This window comes from Lethenteron reissneri, chromosome 5, assembly GCF_015708825.2.
Source record: "Lethenteron reissneri isolate LAM-NWPU_2019-01 chromosome 5, ASM1570882v1, whole genome shotgun sequence".
Taxonomy (NCBI): Eukaryota; Metazoa; Chordata; class Hyperoartia; order Petromyzontiformes; family Petromyzontidae; genus Lethenteron; species Lethenteron reissneri.
In genome coordinates, this window is record NC_083783.1 from 4779292 (window position 1) to 4799336 (window position 20045).

At 52.5% G+C, this 20045-nt stretch overlaps 1 protein-coding gene across 1 annotated transcript; it reads right to left on the reverse strand.

Moving 5' to 3' along the window:
* Positions 1-1147: 1147 nt before the first annotated feature.
* On the reverse strand, positions 1148-8021 carry LOC133351596 (inactive hydroxysteroid dehydrogenase-like protein 1). The gene is made up of 5 exons (XM_061566917.1): positions 7774-8021; positions 7171-7371; positions 4601-4845; positions 3154-3381; positions 1148-2171 (listed from the first exon to the last, which is right to left on the reverse strand). Exons 1-5 carry the CDS (start codon positions 8012-8014, stop codon positions 2091-2093), a joined length of 996 nt encoding a protein of 331 aa, XP_061422901.1. The 5' UTR covers positions 8015-8021; the 3' UTR covers positions 1148-2090.
* Between the last annotated feature and the right edge of the window lie 12024 nt (positions 8022-20045).

Below are 20045 nucleotides of genomic sequence, written 5' to 3' on the forward strand. Positions count from 1 at the left end.
GGCTGCTTGCGTTGTGGCCGAAACGTCGTGAGAATAATTTTATTGTTTTATTTTTATTATTTCCATTCTACGTGACTTTACCGAAAGAACCAAGAAGATGAAAAGTCTGTCACCTTCGTTTTGGCTGCAAAGTTGGAGATCAGGACAAGATGTGGGCCCCCACACATACGCTGCAACACCTGTGCAACGAATCTTCGCCAGTGGTTGAACAGGGAATTAAAATTATAAAGGAATCGACTTTTGATTTCAAAGCCTCTAACACGTCTCCCACTGACTACCCGGCCTCGCCCGGGACTTGGATTCACGCCCGGCCGCCTTTGTCTCCCCAGTGGCGATGTCGACGGAGGGGAGGGCCCAGGACCGGTAAAAATAATCGTCACCGGTGGTGGCCGTGAGCGGGAATCGAACTCGGGTCGCCGGGTTCGTAGCGCGGCGCGCTACCCGCTACACTACAATGCGTTACGCTTCCACGTGCGTGGGTCACGTGACAGATGTGACGTCACAGCTCACTTGCCGTGAAAAAACTATATGCATTATTGAGCTCCCCCCTCCCCAAAAAAAGTTAATTTTTTTAATGGTGTACAGTCTGGAAAGTACCCAACATTGCAAATTTCAAGTTTATTACATGTCGGAAAGTACGCTAAACATTTTGAACAGACACACGTAATCACAACTTTGCCATTTATATATACGGAGATGAATGCGTCAGAATAATAATCTACTTTCACTTTTGTATGGCGGCGCCGTCGTTCATGTAAATAGCAGATCAAAACGCCGTGGGATTTATGACGCGCACAGAGGGACCGGCGCTGTACCAACAACTTCCCAAACTCTGTGGTCTTACGTTGGGATGCTCGTGCAACGTTCGTGAATGTGCGTGCTGAAGAAGTGCACAGAGTGACGGAAAGAGTAACACGTGGATTTAGAGAGCGTACGGCAGGTTAAGGAAAAATACTCTTAGTTCTTTCGGTAAAGTCACGTAGGTAAAAAATGAAATTAAAATTAATAAAAAATAAAATCACGACGTTTCGGAGGCAACACAAGCTTCCGTCTTCAGGTGAAACTGTCACAGCAAAAAATCTGTATCAAGTGATACAGATTTTTTGAACCTGGTATTTCAAGTGATACAGATTTTTTGCTGTGACAGTTTCACCTGAAGACGGAAGCTTGTGTTGCCTCCAAAACGTCGTGATTTTATTTTTTATTAATTTTAATTTCATTTTTTACCTACGTAACTTTACCGAAAGAACTAAGAATATGAATCCTTGCAGTCACGAAAGCTTCAAATCTAGGTTAAGGAAAGCCAGTGGGTGGTGGTAGACACGATCATCGCCATGCACGGGGTGATGGATCCAACCTGCCCTCAGAGGTCTCAACTCCCCAAAACGTGATACCTTGCGAAGGACTGCAAGGTTTGATTCTTATAAAATAAACGTTGTATAGAAGAAGAAAAAAAAAGAGGTCAGTGGGCTTCGGCAGGACGCGTCACGGATAGAAGAGGTGATGGAATATGGCCAAGACTAACACTGGTCAACAACAAAAAAACATTTTTTTCTGGCCTGGACTTTTGCAGCTGTTCTAGACTAATTTCAGGGTGCCGATTCCAACTCTGATCTCAGATTTGCCCTATCAAATCTCATTTTTATGCTATCGGCATACCCCATTTTCATTGATTTTACCCGAAATTAACTCTGTCACTTATGATTGCAAGTTGTTGCGAGTCAGTGACTGCTTTAGTGTTAAAAAATGGTGCTGTATTTTTAGGATAGTGTGTTTATAATATCATTTTATGTAGATATCCACATTTATTTAATATTTTTCTTCTGCAGTTTTTATTGAAAATGCAATATTGATATCTCAAAAACCTGATGTGATAGACAAAAACTGATGCCAGATTTGGAATCAGCACCCCAAAATTAAAACCTATTGTTTACCTTATGCCAGAAAAAGTGTGTTGACCAGTGTAACATTCCCAAGACTAAAAGCGGAGTGGATATCATACATTCATAGCTCATTGGGTTCCTCCTGCACTCTAAGGATTCTGATTCCGAGTGGTGGTGGTGTCATTGTTCCGGATCCCGCCCTTGTCTTCACGGCTTCCAGAGGTGGATGTTGATGTGCATCGCAAGCCACGCCCACAGCCACTCCGGCATCAGTTGAGTGAACCACATCTGTTGAGCAACACAGGAAATTTCAAGTTTACTGTCGAGTTCACGTTGATTAACCAGGTGCACTCATTTGTAACCTGGGGCATCGGTCTGTCAGTAGGGGGCGATGATTGCCGTCTTGTGTTTTATCTCAATTGAATAATTTGCGGTGTAATTTGGCATAAAATTTGCACCATGACGCCATTAGGTTATTTTTTCAGAAGCCACCTGGCTACAAATGATAGCTCAACGAAGTGGGCTTATCATCACGTGAAAATTTATAGCAGCGAAATAATCTCAATAATCTAAATGTGCGGGGGGGGGGGGGGGGGGTGAGACCAGATGATCTGGAGAACAAGTAAACCCGTAAAAACTAAGTTTTTCACTATAAATCCTTTATATGCGTGGCGGCGAACTTCATATAAAGGATTTAAAAATATATTCGCCTGTGGAGGACGCGGGGATCGATCCCGCGATCTTTGGCATGGGAAGCGAGGGCGCTACCAACTGCGCTACTCCGCCACGGCCTGTGGAGGGGTTACGCTGTGGGCTCTTACACTCTGACGTTCAGCCAAAGCCATGAATGCGTTCTATTTGAATATATGTAAAATAATTTTTTTTGCCTAAAAAGTGTAACATTTTGGGAATTTTTTTACGAACAATAATTGTCTGGCACAACGAGTCTGTGTGGAAAATGTCAGCTCGATTGGATCACGGGAAGTGGGTTAAAAAACGACCGAAAGATTTGCACGGTCCTAAGCAAGCAAGCAAGCACGCGAACTTAATATAAAGGATTTTTAAAAAATCCACATGTGCAAGAACATGCAAACTCCAAAAATACAGCAGGTGTCAGGGGTCGGGATCGAACCTCCGACCTCCTGCATACCAGGCGAGGAAGATAACAGCAATGAATCCACCTGCACGCTGTGGCTTGTTAAACCTGATGCTGGAACACGCGGAGGGGGTGGTGGCGGTGGGGGGCACGGGGGGCGGGGTGGCCGCGCACCTGCAGAGTGTGCGGCCAGTAACCCGTGGTGCGTCGCGCGACGCCCAGCGTGGCGACGGCGTGACGCGCGTACTCCTCCGCCGAGGGCACGAACAGCCAGGGCCGGCGTAAGTAGCGGCCGGGCGCGGTCATCCGCGTGGCCACGTAGAAGGGGATGAGCGTCTGCACGGCGACGCCGCTGCCGGAGCACTCCCGGCTCAGGGCGCAGCTCCAGCTGTCCACAAAGGCCTGTGGGCGCAAAAGTCCGAGATGAGGTTGGCTCCCGTTCGCCGCCGAATCTGAGCACGCGCGAGCGGTACGGCGTTCATTTCATTCAGAGGGGCGTAGAGGCGCCGGTGTTTTTTTTTAAAGATATTCACCGCAGAGAACCGTAGCGAACGCTGCACTCTATGAGAGAGCAGGCGCCAACACCGTGCCGCAAACACACGCTTTCGTGACTGCAAGGATTCATATTCTTAGGTTTTTTTCTTAGGTTTTTTTTTTTTTTTGTTATGCAAGTCTATTCTTACTCTTAATCCTCACCTTATCATATTAATACAAAGTGTGCCGTACTTGGCCCTCCCCCTCTCCAACCATTATTTATACGGAGTGGTAGCTCTTGTGATCTCTCATTTACTTGATACAGCTGTCGTGGCTGTGACGGTTCCACCTGAAGACGGAAGCTTGTGTTGCCTCCGAAACGTCGTGATTTTTATTTTATTTTTAATGTTTTACCTACGTGAATTTACCGAAAAAAAAGCCTAAGAATATGAAGTTCTTTTACTATGAGACGTCTCCTTTAGCAGTGGCAAAATATAGTAATAGGTGTTTACCCTTTCAACTGGTACAAAAACTGACACCTTTATACAAGGCATTTTTTGAGTTGTACGCCTTTTGGCGTCATCTGGTCCAACACCAATGGAGACTAGGCTCTAAGAAAAGCTGTCTCGGGTGTGGAACAATCAACTTCAAGGACAGTGCATATCATTATCATTATCAGAGTTTATTTTTGTTAGCATTTTTACTTCTTGTGTTGTGGTTACTGCAAACATGATGCCTTGTACACCATTGGTACCTCATTTGCCAGTAAAAAATATAATTGTTTTTTTACCCTTTTATCTGGCAACAAAGGTGTCAGTTTTGTTGCCAGATAAAAGTGTAAAAAAACAATTATCATGATGCCTTGTATAAAGGTGTCAGTTTTTGTACCAGTTGAAAGGGTAAAAACCTATTACTATGAAGTTATTTTATTTTAGTTCTTCACATGCGTCATCGGAATTGGAATGGGTTGAGAGGAAGTAAGCGGGCCGGTGTGGTCGACTCGCTGTGATGGTGGTGGACAATTGCGGTGGCGGTGGTAGCCCAAGGGAGATGGAGTGCCGAAATCCGTCTCGGGCGTGAGAGATGCGCAAGAGACCGGGGAGGGTAGTGGGCCTTCGCCCGGCAGCAGAGAGAGAGCGGGGCCTACCTTAGTGGCGGCATAGGCGGCCATGTAGGGCACGGGGCGGAGGCAGCTGCCCGAGGAGATGTTCACCACGGCCCCGCGGCCTCGCTGCAGCATGCCGGGCAGCAGCAGGCGCGTCATGAGCATCGCGGCCGCCACGTTCACGTTCACCAGCTCCCACAGGTGCTCCTCGCCCGCCGTCAGGAACGGGCCCGGCACCACCGGCATCACACCCACGTTGTTCACCAACACACCCACGTCCATCCCCTCTGGAACGGGCGCAGGTAGCGGGGGGGGGGGATAGATTACAAATATGTGCAAGCGCGGTTGCGAGTCTGAAATGTGGAAGAGAGAGCGAGCGCTCGTGTCAAGTGAATTTTAGAGCGAGCACGCTGATGGTGGTGGAGTCAGAAAGAGTGCGTGTGTGGAGGTCACGTGGCAGCAGAGATGTTCCCGGTGAGACGGGGTGGGTAGCGGTGGCGTGGGTAGCGGTGGCGTGGGTAACGGTGGTGTGGGTATCGGTGGCGTGGGTAACGGTGGCGTGGGTAGCGGTGGCGTGGGTAACGGTGGTGTGGGTAACGGTGGCGTGGGTAACGGTGGCGTGGGTAGCGGTGGCGTGGGTAACGGTGGTGTGGGTATCGGTGGCGTGGGTAACGGTGGCGTGGGTAGCGGTGGCGTGGGTAACGGTGGTGTGGGTAACGGTGGCGTGGGTAACGGTGGCGTGGGTAACGGTGGCGTGGGTAACGGTGGTGTGGGTAACGGTGGCGTGGGTAACGGTGGCGTGGGTAGCGGTGGCGTGGGTAACGGTGGTGTGGGTAACGGTGGCGTGGGTAACGGTGGCGTGGGTAGCGGTGGCGTGGGTAACGGTGGCGTGGGTAGCGGTGGCGTGGGTAGCGGTGGCGTGGGTAACGATGTGATGGGTAACGATGTGGTGGGTAACGTTGGTGTGGGTAGCGGTGGCGTGGGTATCGGTGGCGTGGGTAACGATGTGGTGGGTAACGGTGGTGTGGGTAACGGTGGCATGGGTAACGGTGGCGTGGGTAGCGGTGGCGTGGGTAACGGTGGCGTGGGTAACGGTGGCGTGGGTAATGGTGGTGTGGGTAATGGTGGCGTGGGTAACGATGTGGTGGGTAACGGTGGTGTGGGTAACGGTGGTGTGGGTAACGGTGGCGTGGGTAGCGGTGGCGTGGGTAACGGTGGCGTGGGTAGCGGTGGCGTGGGTAACGGTGGCGTGGGTAATGGTGGTGTGGGTATCGGTGGCGTGGGTAACGATGTGGTGGGTAACGGTGGTGTGGGTAACGGTGGCATGGGTAACGGTGGCGTGGGTAGCGGTGGCGTGGGTAACGGTGGCGTGGGTAATGGTGGTGTGGGTAATGGTGGCGTGGGTAACGATGTGGTGGGTAACGGTGGTGTGGGTAACGGTGGTGTGGGTAACGGTGGCGTGGGTAGCGGTGGCGTGGGTAACGGTGGCGTGGGTAGCGGTGGCGTGGGTAACGGTGGCGTGGGTAATGGTGGTGTGGGTAATGGTGGCGTGGGTAATGGTGGTGTGGGTAATGGTGGTGTGGGTAATGGTGGCGTGGGTAACGATGTGGTGGGTAACGGTGGTGTGGGTAACGGTGGCATGGGTAACGGTGGCATGGGTAACGGTGGCGTGGGTAACGGTGGCATGGGTAACGGTGGCATGGGTAGCGGTGGCGTGGGTAGCGGTGGCGTGGGTAATGATGTGGTGGGTAACAATTTTTTGCTGAAAATTTTTTATTGCTGTGGTTTTCCCACCTGATGATGATTGCTTGTGTTGCAATCGAAACATCGTGATTTAATTTATTTTATTTTCTACCCACGTGACTTTACCGAAGAAACCAAAGAGTATGGGTCCCTGCAGTCACAACTTCAAATCAAGATTCGCTACCCATGCGCGGTTCTCACCCCCCTCCGACCCCTCTCCCACCCCACCCCCTGAACTTGCAAAATGATGGTGGGCCGAGTTCACTCCTGGACCCCTCCCCCCGTATCCCTCCAATATCAAGAGCCGCAGGTCGCCACTGCGCTCACGTGCCAGGTTCGGTGCAACTTGAGGCCACGTGCAGTGCCGAAGACTTCGCTGGCAGAGGGTCACGGGACAGACCCACCCACCGGTGGTGCCACGGGTTTTGACTGACCGAGATGACCGGCAGATCAGAGGTCGCAATCGGGTACCCGATACCCGTACCCTACCCGATACCCGGCTACCCGTCATCAGTCGGGTACGGGTACCCGTTTGCGACCCTGGTGCGGCCGGGTACGGGTAGACCGTGAGGCACTGGTGAGTCACCGTTTGTCACTCATTTCCCAACGTCTTGTCTCTTCTCACAATTCAATTTCCTAGAATCAACCCACCCGCTCCTGCAACATGGCTTCATCCCAGAAGTCGCAATTGGGTACCCGTAACCTACCCGATACCCGTCCGGGTACGGGTAGCCGGGTATCGGGTAGGGTACGGGTATCGGGTACCCGTTTGCGACCCTGGTGCGGCCGGATACGGGTAAGGAATCAAACCCGTTTGCGACCTCTGCGGAAGATGCACCGACGACCCCCCCCCCCCCCCGCCGTTGTACCGAGTGCGCGTGCGATATCCCCGTAGGCCGCGGGGCCGCGGCTGAAGTCGGCCACGATCTCGAGGGTCCGCACGGGGAAGTCTCCACGGAGCTCCTCGGCAAAGGTGCCCAGGCGGGCCGCGTCGCGCCCCACCAGCACCACGCCGAGCCCGCGGCGCGCCAGCTCGCGGGCGTACGCACGGCCAATGCCGGCCGTGGGACCTGGTGGAGGAGCGAGAGAGGGCGAGTGTGAGAGAGTGAGAGAGAAGTGGGGGTTTACATAAAGCACCACCACCACCCCCTACCTGCACCACCCCCTACCAGCACCACCACCCCACCCTACCAACACCACCACCCCTACCAGCACCACCACACCCCACCCTACCAGCACCACCACCCCTACCACCACCACCACACACCACCCTACCTGCACCACCCCACCCTACCAGCACCACCACACCCCACCCTACCTGCATCACCACCACCACCCCTACCAGCACCACCACCCCTACCTGCACCACCACCCCCGAGCTGCACCACCACCCCTACCTGCACCACCCCCTTACCTGCACCACCACCACCTCCCCCCTCTTACCCCTCCCCCCTCCCCCCCCACGGCCTCACCGGTGACCACAGCCCAGGCTCCGTGCGAGGCTGCGAGCGAGCGTGGGGGCGCCAGGAGGTGGAGGAGGGGTAGGCGTGTCCCCACGTGCACGCGCGCGGCGCCCACGAGTGCGCGCAGCGCGCGCGCGCCGCACGCGCCCGCGCAGAGGGCGCCCAGCAGCGCCAGCGCCTCCTGGTAGGGAGACAGCGAGCCGCACAGCTCCCTCCAGAGCAGCGCGAAGCTGTCCACCGCAGTGGCCATGGCGGGGTGGGGGGTGGTAGGGGGTGGTAGGGGGTGGTAGGGGGTGGTAGGGGTGGTGGGGGGTGGTGGGGGGTGGTGGGGGGTGGTGGGGGGTGGTGGGGGGTGGTGGGGGGTGGTAGGGGGTGGTAGGGGGGGGGGGGTGGTAGGGGGGGTGGTGGTAGGGGGTAGGGGGTGGTGGTGGTGCCAGTAGCTGTGTGTGTGTGCAACTGGGGTGTGTGTAGCTGTGTGTGTGTGCAACTGGGGTGTGTGTAACTGTGTGTGTATCTGTGTGTGTAGCTGTGTGTGTGCAACTGGGGTGCGTGTAGCTGTGTGTGTGTGTAGCTGTGTGTGTGTGCAACTGGGGTGTGTGTAGCTGTGTGTGTGTGCAACTGGGGTGTGTGTAGCTGTGTGTGTGTGTAGCTGTGTGTGTGCAACTGGGGTGTGTGTAGCTGTGTGTGTGTGCAACTGGGGTGTGTGTAGCTGTGTGTGTGTGTAGCTGTGTGTGTGCAACTGGGGTGCGTGTAGCTGTGTGTGTGTGCAACTGGGGTGTGTGTAACTGTGTGTGTGTGTAGTTGTGTGTGTGTGTGTATGTGCAACTGGGGTGTGTGTAGCTGTGTGTGTGTAGCTGTATGTGTGTGCAACTGGGGCGACGAGGCGGCTACGAAGAAGCGGTCAGAGGTGATCTGAGAGTCGTGAAGTGTTGGTGCTGGTGAGAAGGGCTCCAGGCGGAGGTGAATCCAGGCGAAGTCTCGAGTCCTGATCTCTGGTTCCTGCTGTCCGAAGCAAAAGGGCGTCTCGTTCGCCCAGTCCCCGTGTGTCCGGCTCCCCGAGTGAGCGCCAGGCGAGGAGGAGTCTCAATGTCCAAAGGGCAGAGGTGGAAGGTCACCCCGGGGCCACCCCCCCCCCTCCTCCTCGCCGCCCCCTCTTCGTGTCATCCCGACCGGGCACGCAGACCCGGGACGTCGGCCGGAACCAAAACACGTCAACCCGGAACCAAAACACGTCAACCCGGAACCCCGTGGAAACAAATTATCCAGTCCCCGTAAGAAAGAAAAAAACAACGCGCATTTAACACTCGGATTCGATTAATGTTATATCGTAATTAGTGAAAAAAAAAACGTTTCCGTTCGTTAACTCGTTATACTCTCACATTTTTTTTACGATTGTTATACGCAAGGCAAAGGTTTAAATAATTATTATTTAAGAGTTTGACAACCGGAAGTCAGTGGTGGTACGGACACATTCGACGCTGCGCGAAACTTCCGCCTCTGACCGGAACTTGCGACCACGTGGAGAGAGTTGTGGTTGGGGAGCGGTGGCGCAACGGTTAGCGCACTGTGTGTGTGTGGGGGGAGTGGTGATGCAGTGGTTAGCGCACTGTGTGTGTGTGGGAGCGGTGGCGCAGTGGTTAGCTAACTGTGTGTGTGGGGAGCGGTGGTGCAGTGTTTGGGTGTGGGGGGAGCGGTGGCGCAGTGGTTAGCGCACTCTGTGTGTGGGGAGCGGTGGCGCAGTGGCTAGCGCACTGCGTGTGTGTGGGAGCGGTGGCGCAGTGGTTAGCGCACTGTGTGTGTGGGGAGCGGTGGAGCAGTGGCTAGCTAACTGGTTGGGGAGCGGTGGCGCAGTGGTTAGCGCACTGTGTGTGTGGGGAGCGGTGGTGCAGTGGTTAGCTAACTGGTTGGGGAGCTGTGGCGCAGTGGTTAGCGCACTGTGTGTGTGGGGGGAGCGGTGGTGCAGTGGTTAGCGCACTGTGTGTGTGTGGGGAGCGGTGGCGCAGCGGTTAGCGCATTGTGGGGAGTGGAGAGCGGAGGTGCAGTGGTTAGCGCACTGTGTGTGTGTAGGGAGCGGTGGCGCAGTGGTTAGCTAACTGTGTGTGTGTGGGGAGCGGTGGTGCAGTGATTAGTTAACTGTGTATGTGTGGGGAGCGGTGGCGCAGTGGTTAGCGCACTGTGTGTGTGTGGGGAGCGGTGGCGCAGTGGTTAGCGCACTGTGTGTGTGTGGGAGCGGTGGCGCAGTGGTTAGCTAACTGTGTGTGGGGAGCGGTGGTGCAGTGTTTGGGTGTGGGGGGAGCGGTGGCGCAGTGGTTAGCGCACTGTGTGTGGGGAGCGGTGGCGCAGTGGTTAGCGCACTGCGTGTGTGTTGGAGCGGTGGCGCAGTGGTTAGCGCACTGTGTGTGGGGAGCGGTGGCGCAGTGGTTAGCTGTGTGTGTGGGGGAGCGGTGGTGCAGTGGTTAGCGCACTGTGTGCTAGGGAGCGGTGGTGCAGTGTATAGCGCACTGTGTTGGGGAGCGGTGGTGCAGTGGTTAGCGCACTGTGTGTGCGGAGCGGTGGCGCAGTGGTTAGCGCACTGTGTGTGTGGGGAGCGGTGGCGCAGTGGTTAGCGCACTGTGTGTGTGGGGAGCAGTGGCGCAGTGGTTAGCTAACTGTGTGTGGGGGGAGCGGTGGTGCAGTGGTTAGCGCACTGTGTGTTGGGGAGCAGTGGTGCAGTGGATAGCGCACTGTGTTGGGGAGCGGTGGTGCAGTGGTTAGCTAATTGTGTGTGTGTGGGGAGCGGTGGCGCAGTGGTTAGCGCACTATGTGTGTGGGGAGTGGTGGCGCAGTGGTTAGCGCACTGTGTGTGAGTGGGGAGTGTTGGTGCAGTGGTTAGCGCACTGTGTTGGGGAGCGGTGGTGCAGTGGTTAGCGCACGGTGTGAGTGGGGAGCGGTGGCGCAGTGGTTATCGCACTGTGTGTGTGGGGAGTGGTGGTGCAGTGGTTAGCGCAACGGAATCGCTTACACCTTGCACGTCTTTGCAACTGGTCTGCCCAACTCGATTATCGCTGTCACGTTTACGCAACGGGTTGCTGCTTCACAGGCGAGAGACACTCAAGCGATCTGGTTGCGGCAACTGGTTGCACGGGTGTTGACTCAACTTAAAAGTGCATCACGCGAGACGATGCATTCAGTGCACGGCGTGGTTTTCCGCTCTTGCCATGACGTGTCCCGGTCGTCTGTACGCTAGGTAGCAATCCCTTACATGTCAATTCAGGCTTTGACGCCGTGGGGAGCACCCAAAGGGCAGTGGAGAACACGAATCAGCTGTACTGTACTCGACTATGCTCCCCGTCGTCAACATCCCGCCACTGACCAGCGTGGTGAAGTATGGTCAAACAACCCGCACGGTCTGGAGAGGACATTCTGCTGGGCCCGGATAGGACGTGGTGCTTCGTAAAACATCGTCACTAGGGAGACAAAGGCGGCCGGGCGATACGGGGAAATATTGATTTGAAGTTTTCGTGACTGTAGGAATCCATACTCTTTGGTTCTTTGGGTAAAGTCACAAATTAGCCTGTTATATTTGGTCAAACATTTAATTAACTAGCCCCTTTCAGTTTTTCAGTTTCATTTATTTGGTATATTTCTGTGAGCCATTCGGCTCTTGAATCTGGTGCAACCGCAACAAATAAAAAACATGAACAAGAAAACATCTTAAAGTGACTATGGGACTTTGTGCAAACAGAAAATCTAGGAAAAGACAGCAAAATATTCCACAAAAAGCACCTTACACCAACGCTGTGTGCAAAAATCCCAGTGGGATGCAAGTCAAACAACAACCACAAGACAACTTAGATTAAGGCCATCAGTCTAACTCCGTACTACAACAAACAAACATGGCCAAACCAAAAAAACTTTTCAAAATCACCAAAATAAAGCCAAAAAAGCAATGTAACAGTGATCATAGGAACTGTGACCGAATTTTCACAATAAACGACAAACAAAATGTACCACCAAACCCTGCACCCCTAATGTGATGGCTGGAACTGCTTCTCTTTGGCGAGGCGTGTGATGTTAGCTGGTATTGATCATGGGTGGAAAAACCCCGATTTTTTTTCCAGCGGAAGGCATCGGGTTTTTCTTTAATACAATTAAACCCGATTTCTGGGAATTAAAACCTGGTTTAATGAATACGAAACTCTGATCCAATGCTTAGGCTGCTTCCTCGTCGGTGCTGCTATCGTACTCGGGGGGGGCCGTCGGGCACAGGGTAGTCGTAGAATGCGGCGGGCAGGTTGGTCTTGATGAACACGAGCTTCTCCACAATCGTGGGGGCCAGTGAGTTCCTTAGCTTGGAATGGATGAAGCCCATCGTTGAGAAGTTTGGCGAAGTGCGGTTCTGCAATTAGAACCAATTAAACCGGATTTCTCCCAATCTCAGATCGGGTTAAAGACAAACCCGATTGTAAAAAAACCCGACTGTGCCACCCTTGGTATTGATGATGTTGCTGCTACTCGCAATTGCTTTTCCAGGTTTGCTCCGAGATTTATTGAATTTCGAGTCCCGCCTGCGGTTGCCTTGGCAGGGCCAGAAACCAAATGATTTCGCGGGGCCTCATTCGGCCCGCGGGCCGGACGTGCCCCACCACTGCATGACCTCGTGACACGGCAGCTCTCTCGCCTACTTTAGCAGTTTTTTTTCTTGCTGTAGTCGTCCCACCTGATGACGATTGCTTGTGTTGCGATCGATTACACTGGTAAACACACTTTTTAAATCCTTTATATTAAGTTCGCTTGCTTGCTTACGACCGTGCAAATCTTTCGGTCGTTTTTTAACCCACTTCCCGTGATCCAATCGAGCTGACATTTTCCACACAGACTCGTTGTGCGTGACAATTAATGTTCGTGAAATTTTTTTTCCAAAATGTTGCACTTATTAGGACAAAAATATTATATTTAATTACCAATTGCTTAATGGTGCAATGCAATCATCTGACTTATAGGTGGCAGCCATCTCAAGCCAGATGACGAGAGGACTCTAGCCGCCACGCATATAAAGGATTTATAGTGAAAAACTTTGTTTTTACGGGTTATACTTGTTCTGGCATAAGGTATTCCAACGGTTTTAAGGTAATTTCGGGGTGCTGATTCCAAATCTGGCATCAGTTTTTGTCTATCACGTCAGGTTTTTGAGATCTCAAATATTGCATTTTCAATAAAAACTGCATAAGAAAAATATTAAATAAATGTGGATATCTACATAAAATGATATTATAAACACACTATCCTAAAAATACAGCACCATATTTGAACACTAAAGCAGTCACTGACTCGCAACAACTTGCAATCATAAGTGACAGAGTTAATTTCGGGTAAAATCAATGAAAATGGGGCATGCCGATAGCATAAAATGAGATATGATAGAGCAAATCTGAGATCAGATTTGGAATCAGCACCCTGAAATTTGTCTAAAACAGCTGCAAAAGTCCAGGCCAGAATTTTTTTTTTGACCAGTGTTATTTTTTACACGCTACGTGACTTTACCGAAAGAACCAAAGAGTATACGGGGGAATTGTTGTTGTCTTTTAGTGGCGATGGTGATGATGATGATGCTGATGATGCTGATGATGTATCCACACGCAATAAACCACAGCCAAACCACACCGCAAGGATTGTTGTGTCAGCTGCGTTCGCCAACTTCGCGCCTTCCTCGGTCTCACGGGCTGGCTGGCGTCTCCTCCTCCACCTCCTCCACCCTTCCGTTGATGGACCCGGGGCGGTTCAACTTGTCGCGCCTTCAGACGTTCGCGACCGCCTTGTTTACATTTCTGGAGCAGTTGCGTCGCGCGCGCGCGCGTGAGAAAGAAGACGGCGCCAGCTCAACGAAAACTGCTCAACTATTTTATTTTTATTTTACTAGGTAAGGAAGCGCCACCACCCCACCCCACCGCCCCCTACCTGCTGAGCTTTGCTGTTCTATTTCTCAGAAGCGACATGGCCATTGATGAGCCCGGACCAAGTGTGGGCTTTTACAACGTGGGAAATTCTAGATTTGAAGCTTTCGTGACTGCAAGGATTCATATTCTTGGGTTTTTTCGGTAAAGTCACGTAGGTAAAAAAATTTAATTAATAAAAGTAAAATAAAATAAAAATCACGACGTTTCGGAGGCAACACAAGCGTCCGTCTTCATTTACTTGATACAGCAATCGTGCTGTGACGGTTCCACCTGAAGACGGAAGCTTGTGTTGCCTCCGAAACGTGATTTTTTATTTTATTTCTATTTAACTTTTATTCATTTACATTTTTTACCTACGTGATTTCACCGAAAAAACCCAAGAATAGAAAAATGTGGGAAATTCTAGCGGCCAAAAAAAACTCTGAACGCGTGACGTTCATCCTCGACGTGGAGTGGAAAAACCGGAGGAGCCCGGAGAAAAATCCACGCGACCACGGGGAGAGAGACACGCAAACTCCCAAAAACACAGCAGGTCCAAGCCACGACCGCCGGTATACCAGGAGAGGTAGTTAACATCTCGCCACCGCGGCATCCCAGCTGTGGTTATTGAGTCACAAAGACAAAGATGCCCCCCCCCCGTATAGCCTTGAGAGACTGTCGGGGCAAGTGCTGTTAGCGATGACCTATTAAGGTCGACACGGACACACGAAGGAGTGGTTGGCCAGGAGCTACGCACCCATTGGCACCAAGCCAGGACGCATATCTGCCCACCCCAAGCATGCCCATATGGAAAAGTTACGAATTTAAGGCTGAGTCGACCTAGGGTAGGCCCAGGACCAGTTCAGATATCATTAGTCACGGATATCAGCCGTGGACTGGAATCTAACTCTGGTGGCCAAAGGTTATAACTCGAGAACTGTCGCATGATAAGGCGGCGATGCACAAACAACAGCTCGTGATCTGAAGAGGGGCCCACTGCTTCTCGTGTTTTACGTGCAATCTTTAGATGCAATTATACTGGTAGGAGCCACCTGGTTCCACCAGCCCACAGGGGATTATTGTTCCGTCCGTCCGTCGTGCATCCAAAAATGGGAGGGGTCGGGCTGCGTGGAGAGGGCTGGGTGGGGGGTGGGGCTGGGTGGGGAGGGGCTGGTCACTCCGTGGTGCCCTTATAAAACTCAACGTTTAACCTACTCACGCCGGCTTGTGCCCGCCCTCAAAAGTCGGGCATATTTGCGGAATACACCACGCCGCCGTTGACCCTGGCCATTGACCGAGCAACCCAACGTTCCTACCAGCTCCCTCCGAATGTGTTTTATTGGCGATTGTGTTGAGATGTTTATTTATTTATTTTTAAGAGCTGCGTAACCCCAGCGTCACCGCCAGATGGCGACAACTTCCAGGCCAACGTGGAGCCAGGCACGTGGCCAGGTTTCCCCATTCACGGAAAGGCAAAGACCCCCCCCCCCCCCACGTGATGCCTTGGACAGACTGTCGGGGCGAGTGTTGTTTGCGAGCACCTATTAAGACCAGCGGCACGGCACGCGACCAAGTGGGTAGCCAGCACCAAGCCCTTTCCGCCTTTGTCTTCCCATGGCTGATGATTACACACCGCGCAATGTACCCGTTTTAAGGCTGAGTCGACCTAGGGGTAAGGGGTGGGGGGGGAGGTCCAGGACCGGTACAAATATTTACCAGCCCTGTTTGTTAATCCACTGCTGGATGATGGCATTTCTCCCCCCACGCCGTGTGGGTTCATTTGACCATACTTCACCACGCTGGTCAGTGCGGTTTGATGAAGTCGGGGAGCCGAGACGTAGAGCGCAAAAACAAATGTTTCTGCTCGCAAGTACAGACCCCCGCAGCAGCAGCAGCTGCAGCCTATAGCACCCTGTTTCTTGCATGCGCTCTCCGGGCTGAAGCCTGCTTAGTTTTGGAGATTCGACGAGTTAGGGCGCGTCCCAGGTGATCAGGTCACGAGTTACATTTTCTCTCTCGTCACCTTCATCCCCAATTTTTTCTCTGTCTCTCTGTGCCCAATCACGTTTTGCGGTCTGAACGATTTGGGGAAAGTATCAAATTGCAGATATTGCGATTGTGATTTGATTTGCGATTAAATTATTTTAAGTCAAGCTTCAGTTCAATATTCACTGTGTAATAGATTTAAAACATGTGATGGAGCATTACCACATGACACCATCAACATATGAACTGCTCTATATATTCTAATGCAAGGATGAGAACTTGAAAGATATAATTTGCTTCCAACATGTATTTATTAAAATGTTTTAATGGAAATAGAACAGTCACACATAGAACATTTCTTAAGTTAAAAATATAAAGTTATAATAATAAAAAATAAAACAATTCCAATAAGAAAGTAATAGGACTTTTCAAATTGCAAAAAATGCGCAGCCTTTGCGTTTTGCTAATCACAATGTTTCAAATTGCGATTTCGATTTGAAATCGATTAATCGTTCAGCTCCTAGTCCTTTTCCCTCCTTGTACCCCTCCAATTGGAATCAACATCCCCTGTACATTGAGCAGCACTGCCCATAGACTCAACACTGCCCATAGACTCAGCACTGCCCATAGACTCAACACTGCCCATAGACTCAACACTGCCCATAGTCTCAGCACTGCCCATAGACTCAACACTGCCCATAGACTCAGCACTGCCCATAGACTCAACACTGCCCATAGACTCAACACTGCCCATAGGCTCAACACTGCCCATAGACTCAACACTGCCCATAGGCTCAACACTGCCCATAGACTCAACACTGCCCATAGACTCAACACTGCCCATAGACTCAACACTGCCCATAGACTCAACACTGCCCATAGACTCAGCACTGCCCATAGACTCACACTGCCCATAGACTCAGCACTGCCCATAGACTCAGCACTGCCCATAGACTCAACACTACCCATAGACTCAGCACTGCACCATAGACTCAACACTGCCCATAGACTCAGCACTGCCCATAGACTCAACACTGCCCATAGACTCAACACTGCCCATAGACTCAGCACTGCCCATAGACTCAACACTGCCCATAGACTCAGCACTGCCCATAGACTCAACACTGCCCATAGACTCAGCACTGCCCATAGACTCAACACTGCCCATAGACTCAGCACTGCCCATAGACTCAACACTACCCATAGACTCAGCACTGCCCATAGACTCAACACTGCCCATAGACTCAGCACTGCCCATAGACTCAAGCACTAGCCCATAGACTCAGCACTGCCATAGACTCAACCTGCCCATAGACTCAGCACTGCCCATAGACTCAAGCACTACCATAGACTCAGCACTGCACCATAGACTCAACACTGCCATAGACTCAGCACTGCCCATAAACTCAGCACTGCCCCATAGACTCAAGCACTGCCCATTAGACTCAACACTGCCCATAGACTCAACACTGCCCATAGACTCAGCACTAGCCCATAGACTCAACACTGCCCATAGACTCAGCACTGCCATAGACTCAAGCACTGCCCATAGAACTCAACACTGCCCATAGAACTCAACATTGCCCATAGACTCAACACTGCACATAGACTCAACACTGCCCATTAGACTCAACACTGCCCATAAACTCAGCACTGCACATACACTCAGCACTGCCCTTAGACTCAACACTGCCCATAGACTCAGCACTGCCCATAGACTCAGCACTGCCCATAGACTCAACACTGCCCATAGACTCAGCACTGCCCATAGACTCAGCACTGCCCATAGACTCAACACTGCCCATAGACTCAACACTGCCCATAGATTCAACACTGCCCATAAACTCAGCACTGCCCATACACTCAGCACTGCCCTTAGACTCAACACTGCCCATAGACTCAGCACTGCCCATAGACTCAGCACTGCCCATAGACTCAACACTGCCCATAGACTCAGCACTGCCCATAGACTCAGCACTGCCCATAGACTCACACTGCCCATAGACTCAACACTGCCCATAGACTCAACACTGCCCATGGACTCAACACTGCCCATAGACTCAGCACTGCCCATAAGCTCAACACTGCCCATAGACTGAACACTGCCCATAGACTCAGCACTGCCCATAGACTCAGCACTGCCCATAGACTCAGCACTGCCCATAGACTCAGCACTGCCCATAGACTCAACACTGCCCATAGACTCAGCACTGCCCATAGACTCAGCATTGCCCATAGACTCAGCACTGCACCATAGACTCAGCAATGCCCATAGACTCAACACTGCCCATAGACTCAGCACTGCCCATAGACTCAGCACTGCCCATAGACGTAGCTGGGTTACGCTACGAAACCAACTACTCGAGTTCGATTCCCACACGCGGCCAACACCAGTGACGAGTATTTACACGCGCCTCCCCTAGGGCGACTCAGCCTCAACTTACTGCCTGGTGCGGTGTGTAAACATCGCCACGAGGGAGACAAAGGCGGCCGGGTGTGGTGTTGGGCGACCCACCCCTTCGTGTGCCGTGCCGGCCTTCGCAGGTGCTCGCTAACAGCACTTGCCCCAAAAAGTATGTTGAGGCTATACGGGGCGTCTTTGTGGTGGTGGTAATGGTGGTGACTCATGCTGTGTTCATTTACGCGCTGGAATGACAACAGCCCCTGAATATTTTCCGAAAGCCGCGACTAAACCTGCTCGCAGCTAATGGAGGCACGTGTGTACAAAACATCGAGCGGGGGCTCTGGCGTGCGCGTCGGGGGGGTGAGAGGTGGGGGGAGCGGTGGCGCAGTGGTTAGCGCACTGCTCATGTACGAACCCTGCCCACGGCTAACATAGCACCGGCCGACCATCACGTCGATGCTGGAGAGACAGGCAGCAGGGGCTTGGTGCCAACCACTCCACCCCACCACGCTGCGCACCGTATCGGCCTTCATAGGTGAACGCCACCGGCGCTTGCCCCAACAGTCTGTTAAATGCGATCGGGCACCTTTGCCTGATGACGAAAGATGAGATGAGAATCGTGGCGAGGCCCAGGACCGGTTCAGATAATTGCCACTGGTATTGGCCGTGAGCGGGAATAGAACTCGGGTCGCCGGGTTCGTCGAGCAGTGCGCTAATCACTGCGCCACCGCTCCCCACAATACAGCGCGTGGCACGAGCGCAGGTGAGTTTCAGGACCTGTCTTCTCTCATACTAAATTCTTCCTGTCCTCGTTCCGTCACCACCACATTCGCCGTGCTCCGTTGTCGTCTCTCTCTCTCTCTCAGTGTGCGCGCACAGAGGAATGTCCCTCGTGTGAGATCTCTCTCGCTAAGCCGACCCGGGGCTTTTGCGGGAACGTTTTTTTAGCAGGGAGCAGCAACTTTTGTTGTGCAGGTGTTGACAGAGACGCTCGCTCGCTCTGCTCTATGCTGCTCTGCTGCTCCTCCACGCAGGGGGAGCAGAGCGCGGCGATTCCTCGGGTCGTGATGATGGGGCGGGGGGCTGCGCAGATTTCTACCGTCACGTCTGCGCGCGCGCGTAGTAAAAGTCTTCGCTAATGGGGAGCGGTCGCGTAGCTGTTAGCGCGCTGCGCCACGAACTCGGCGACCCGAATTCGATTCCCGCTCACGGCCAATACCAGTGACGATTATCTGAACCGGTTCTGGACCTCCCCTAGGTCGACTTAGCCTCAAATGAGTATCTGGTGCGATGTATCGACAATGGAAAGATAAAAGCGGCCGGGCGTGATGTTGACCAGCCAAGATCCCCCGTTTAGCCTTTAAGAGACTGTTGGGGAAAGTGCTATGATGGTCAGTGCAGCAAACGAGGTGGTGGGTCGCCAGCACCACACCCGGGCACCTTTGTCTCCTCGGTGTCGATGTTTACACACCGTACCAGGTACTCAGTTGAGGCTGAGTCCACCTAGGGGAGGCCCAGGACCGGTTCAGATAATCGTCACTGGTATTGGCCGTGAGCGGGAATCAAACTTCGGATCGCCGGGTTCGTGGCGCAGTGCGCCTACCACCGCGCCACCGCTCCCTACGTCCAGGGCTGACATGCACCGACACACGCGCGGATATATATAAAACACTGTCGCATGAGGAGCGGTGGCGCAGTGGTCAGCGCACTGCGTTTTCAAACCTTACGGGACCAGCAAGTCCTTTTGACACGCTTTTATTTAACTCACTCTGTCTGTTGTCGTCGTTGTTGTATCCTCAAATCTTGGAACTCAACTTTAACCCACTTCCCAATGCGGTATCGACTGCAAACTTGGTATACTTATCTCACACTGATGACAATACTATATTCTATCATCAAAAATAAAAAAACATGTATTTTTAAACATTATTTTTGAAATGTTATGTTTCGGCTTGGGTCTAATTGTCCACGCTAAA

What these genes read in the sequence shown, in the direction of transcription:
- LOC133351596 (XM_061566917.1), bottom strand. Translation starts at nt 8,014, where the DNA reads ATGGCCACTGCGGTGGACAGCTTCGCGCTGCTCTGGAGGGAGCTGTGC. An exon ending in AGCCTGGGCTGTGGTCACCG is followed by an intron (nt 7,372 to 7,773) that starts GTGAGGCCGTGG and finishes CTCCTCCACCAG; the next exon opens with GTCCCACGGCCGGCATTGGC. An exon ending in ACTGGCCGCACACTCTGCAG is followed by an intron (nt 2,172 to 3,153) that starts GTGCGCGGCCAC and finishes GTTGCTCAACAG; the next exon opens with ATGTGGTTCACTCAACTGAT.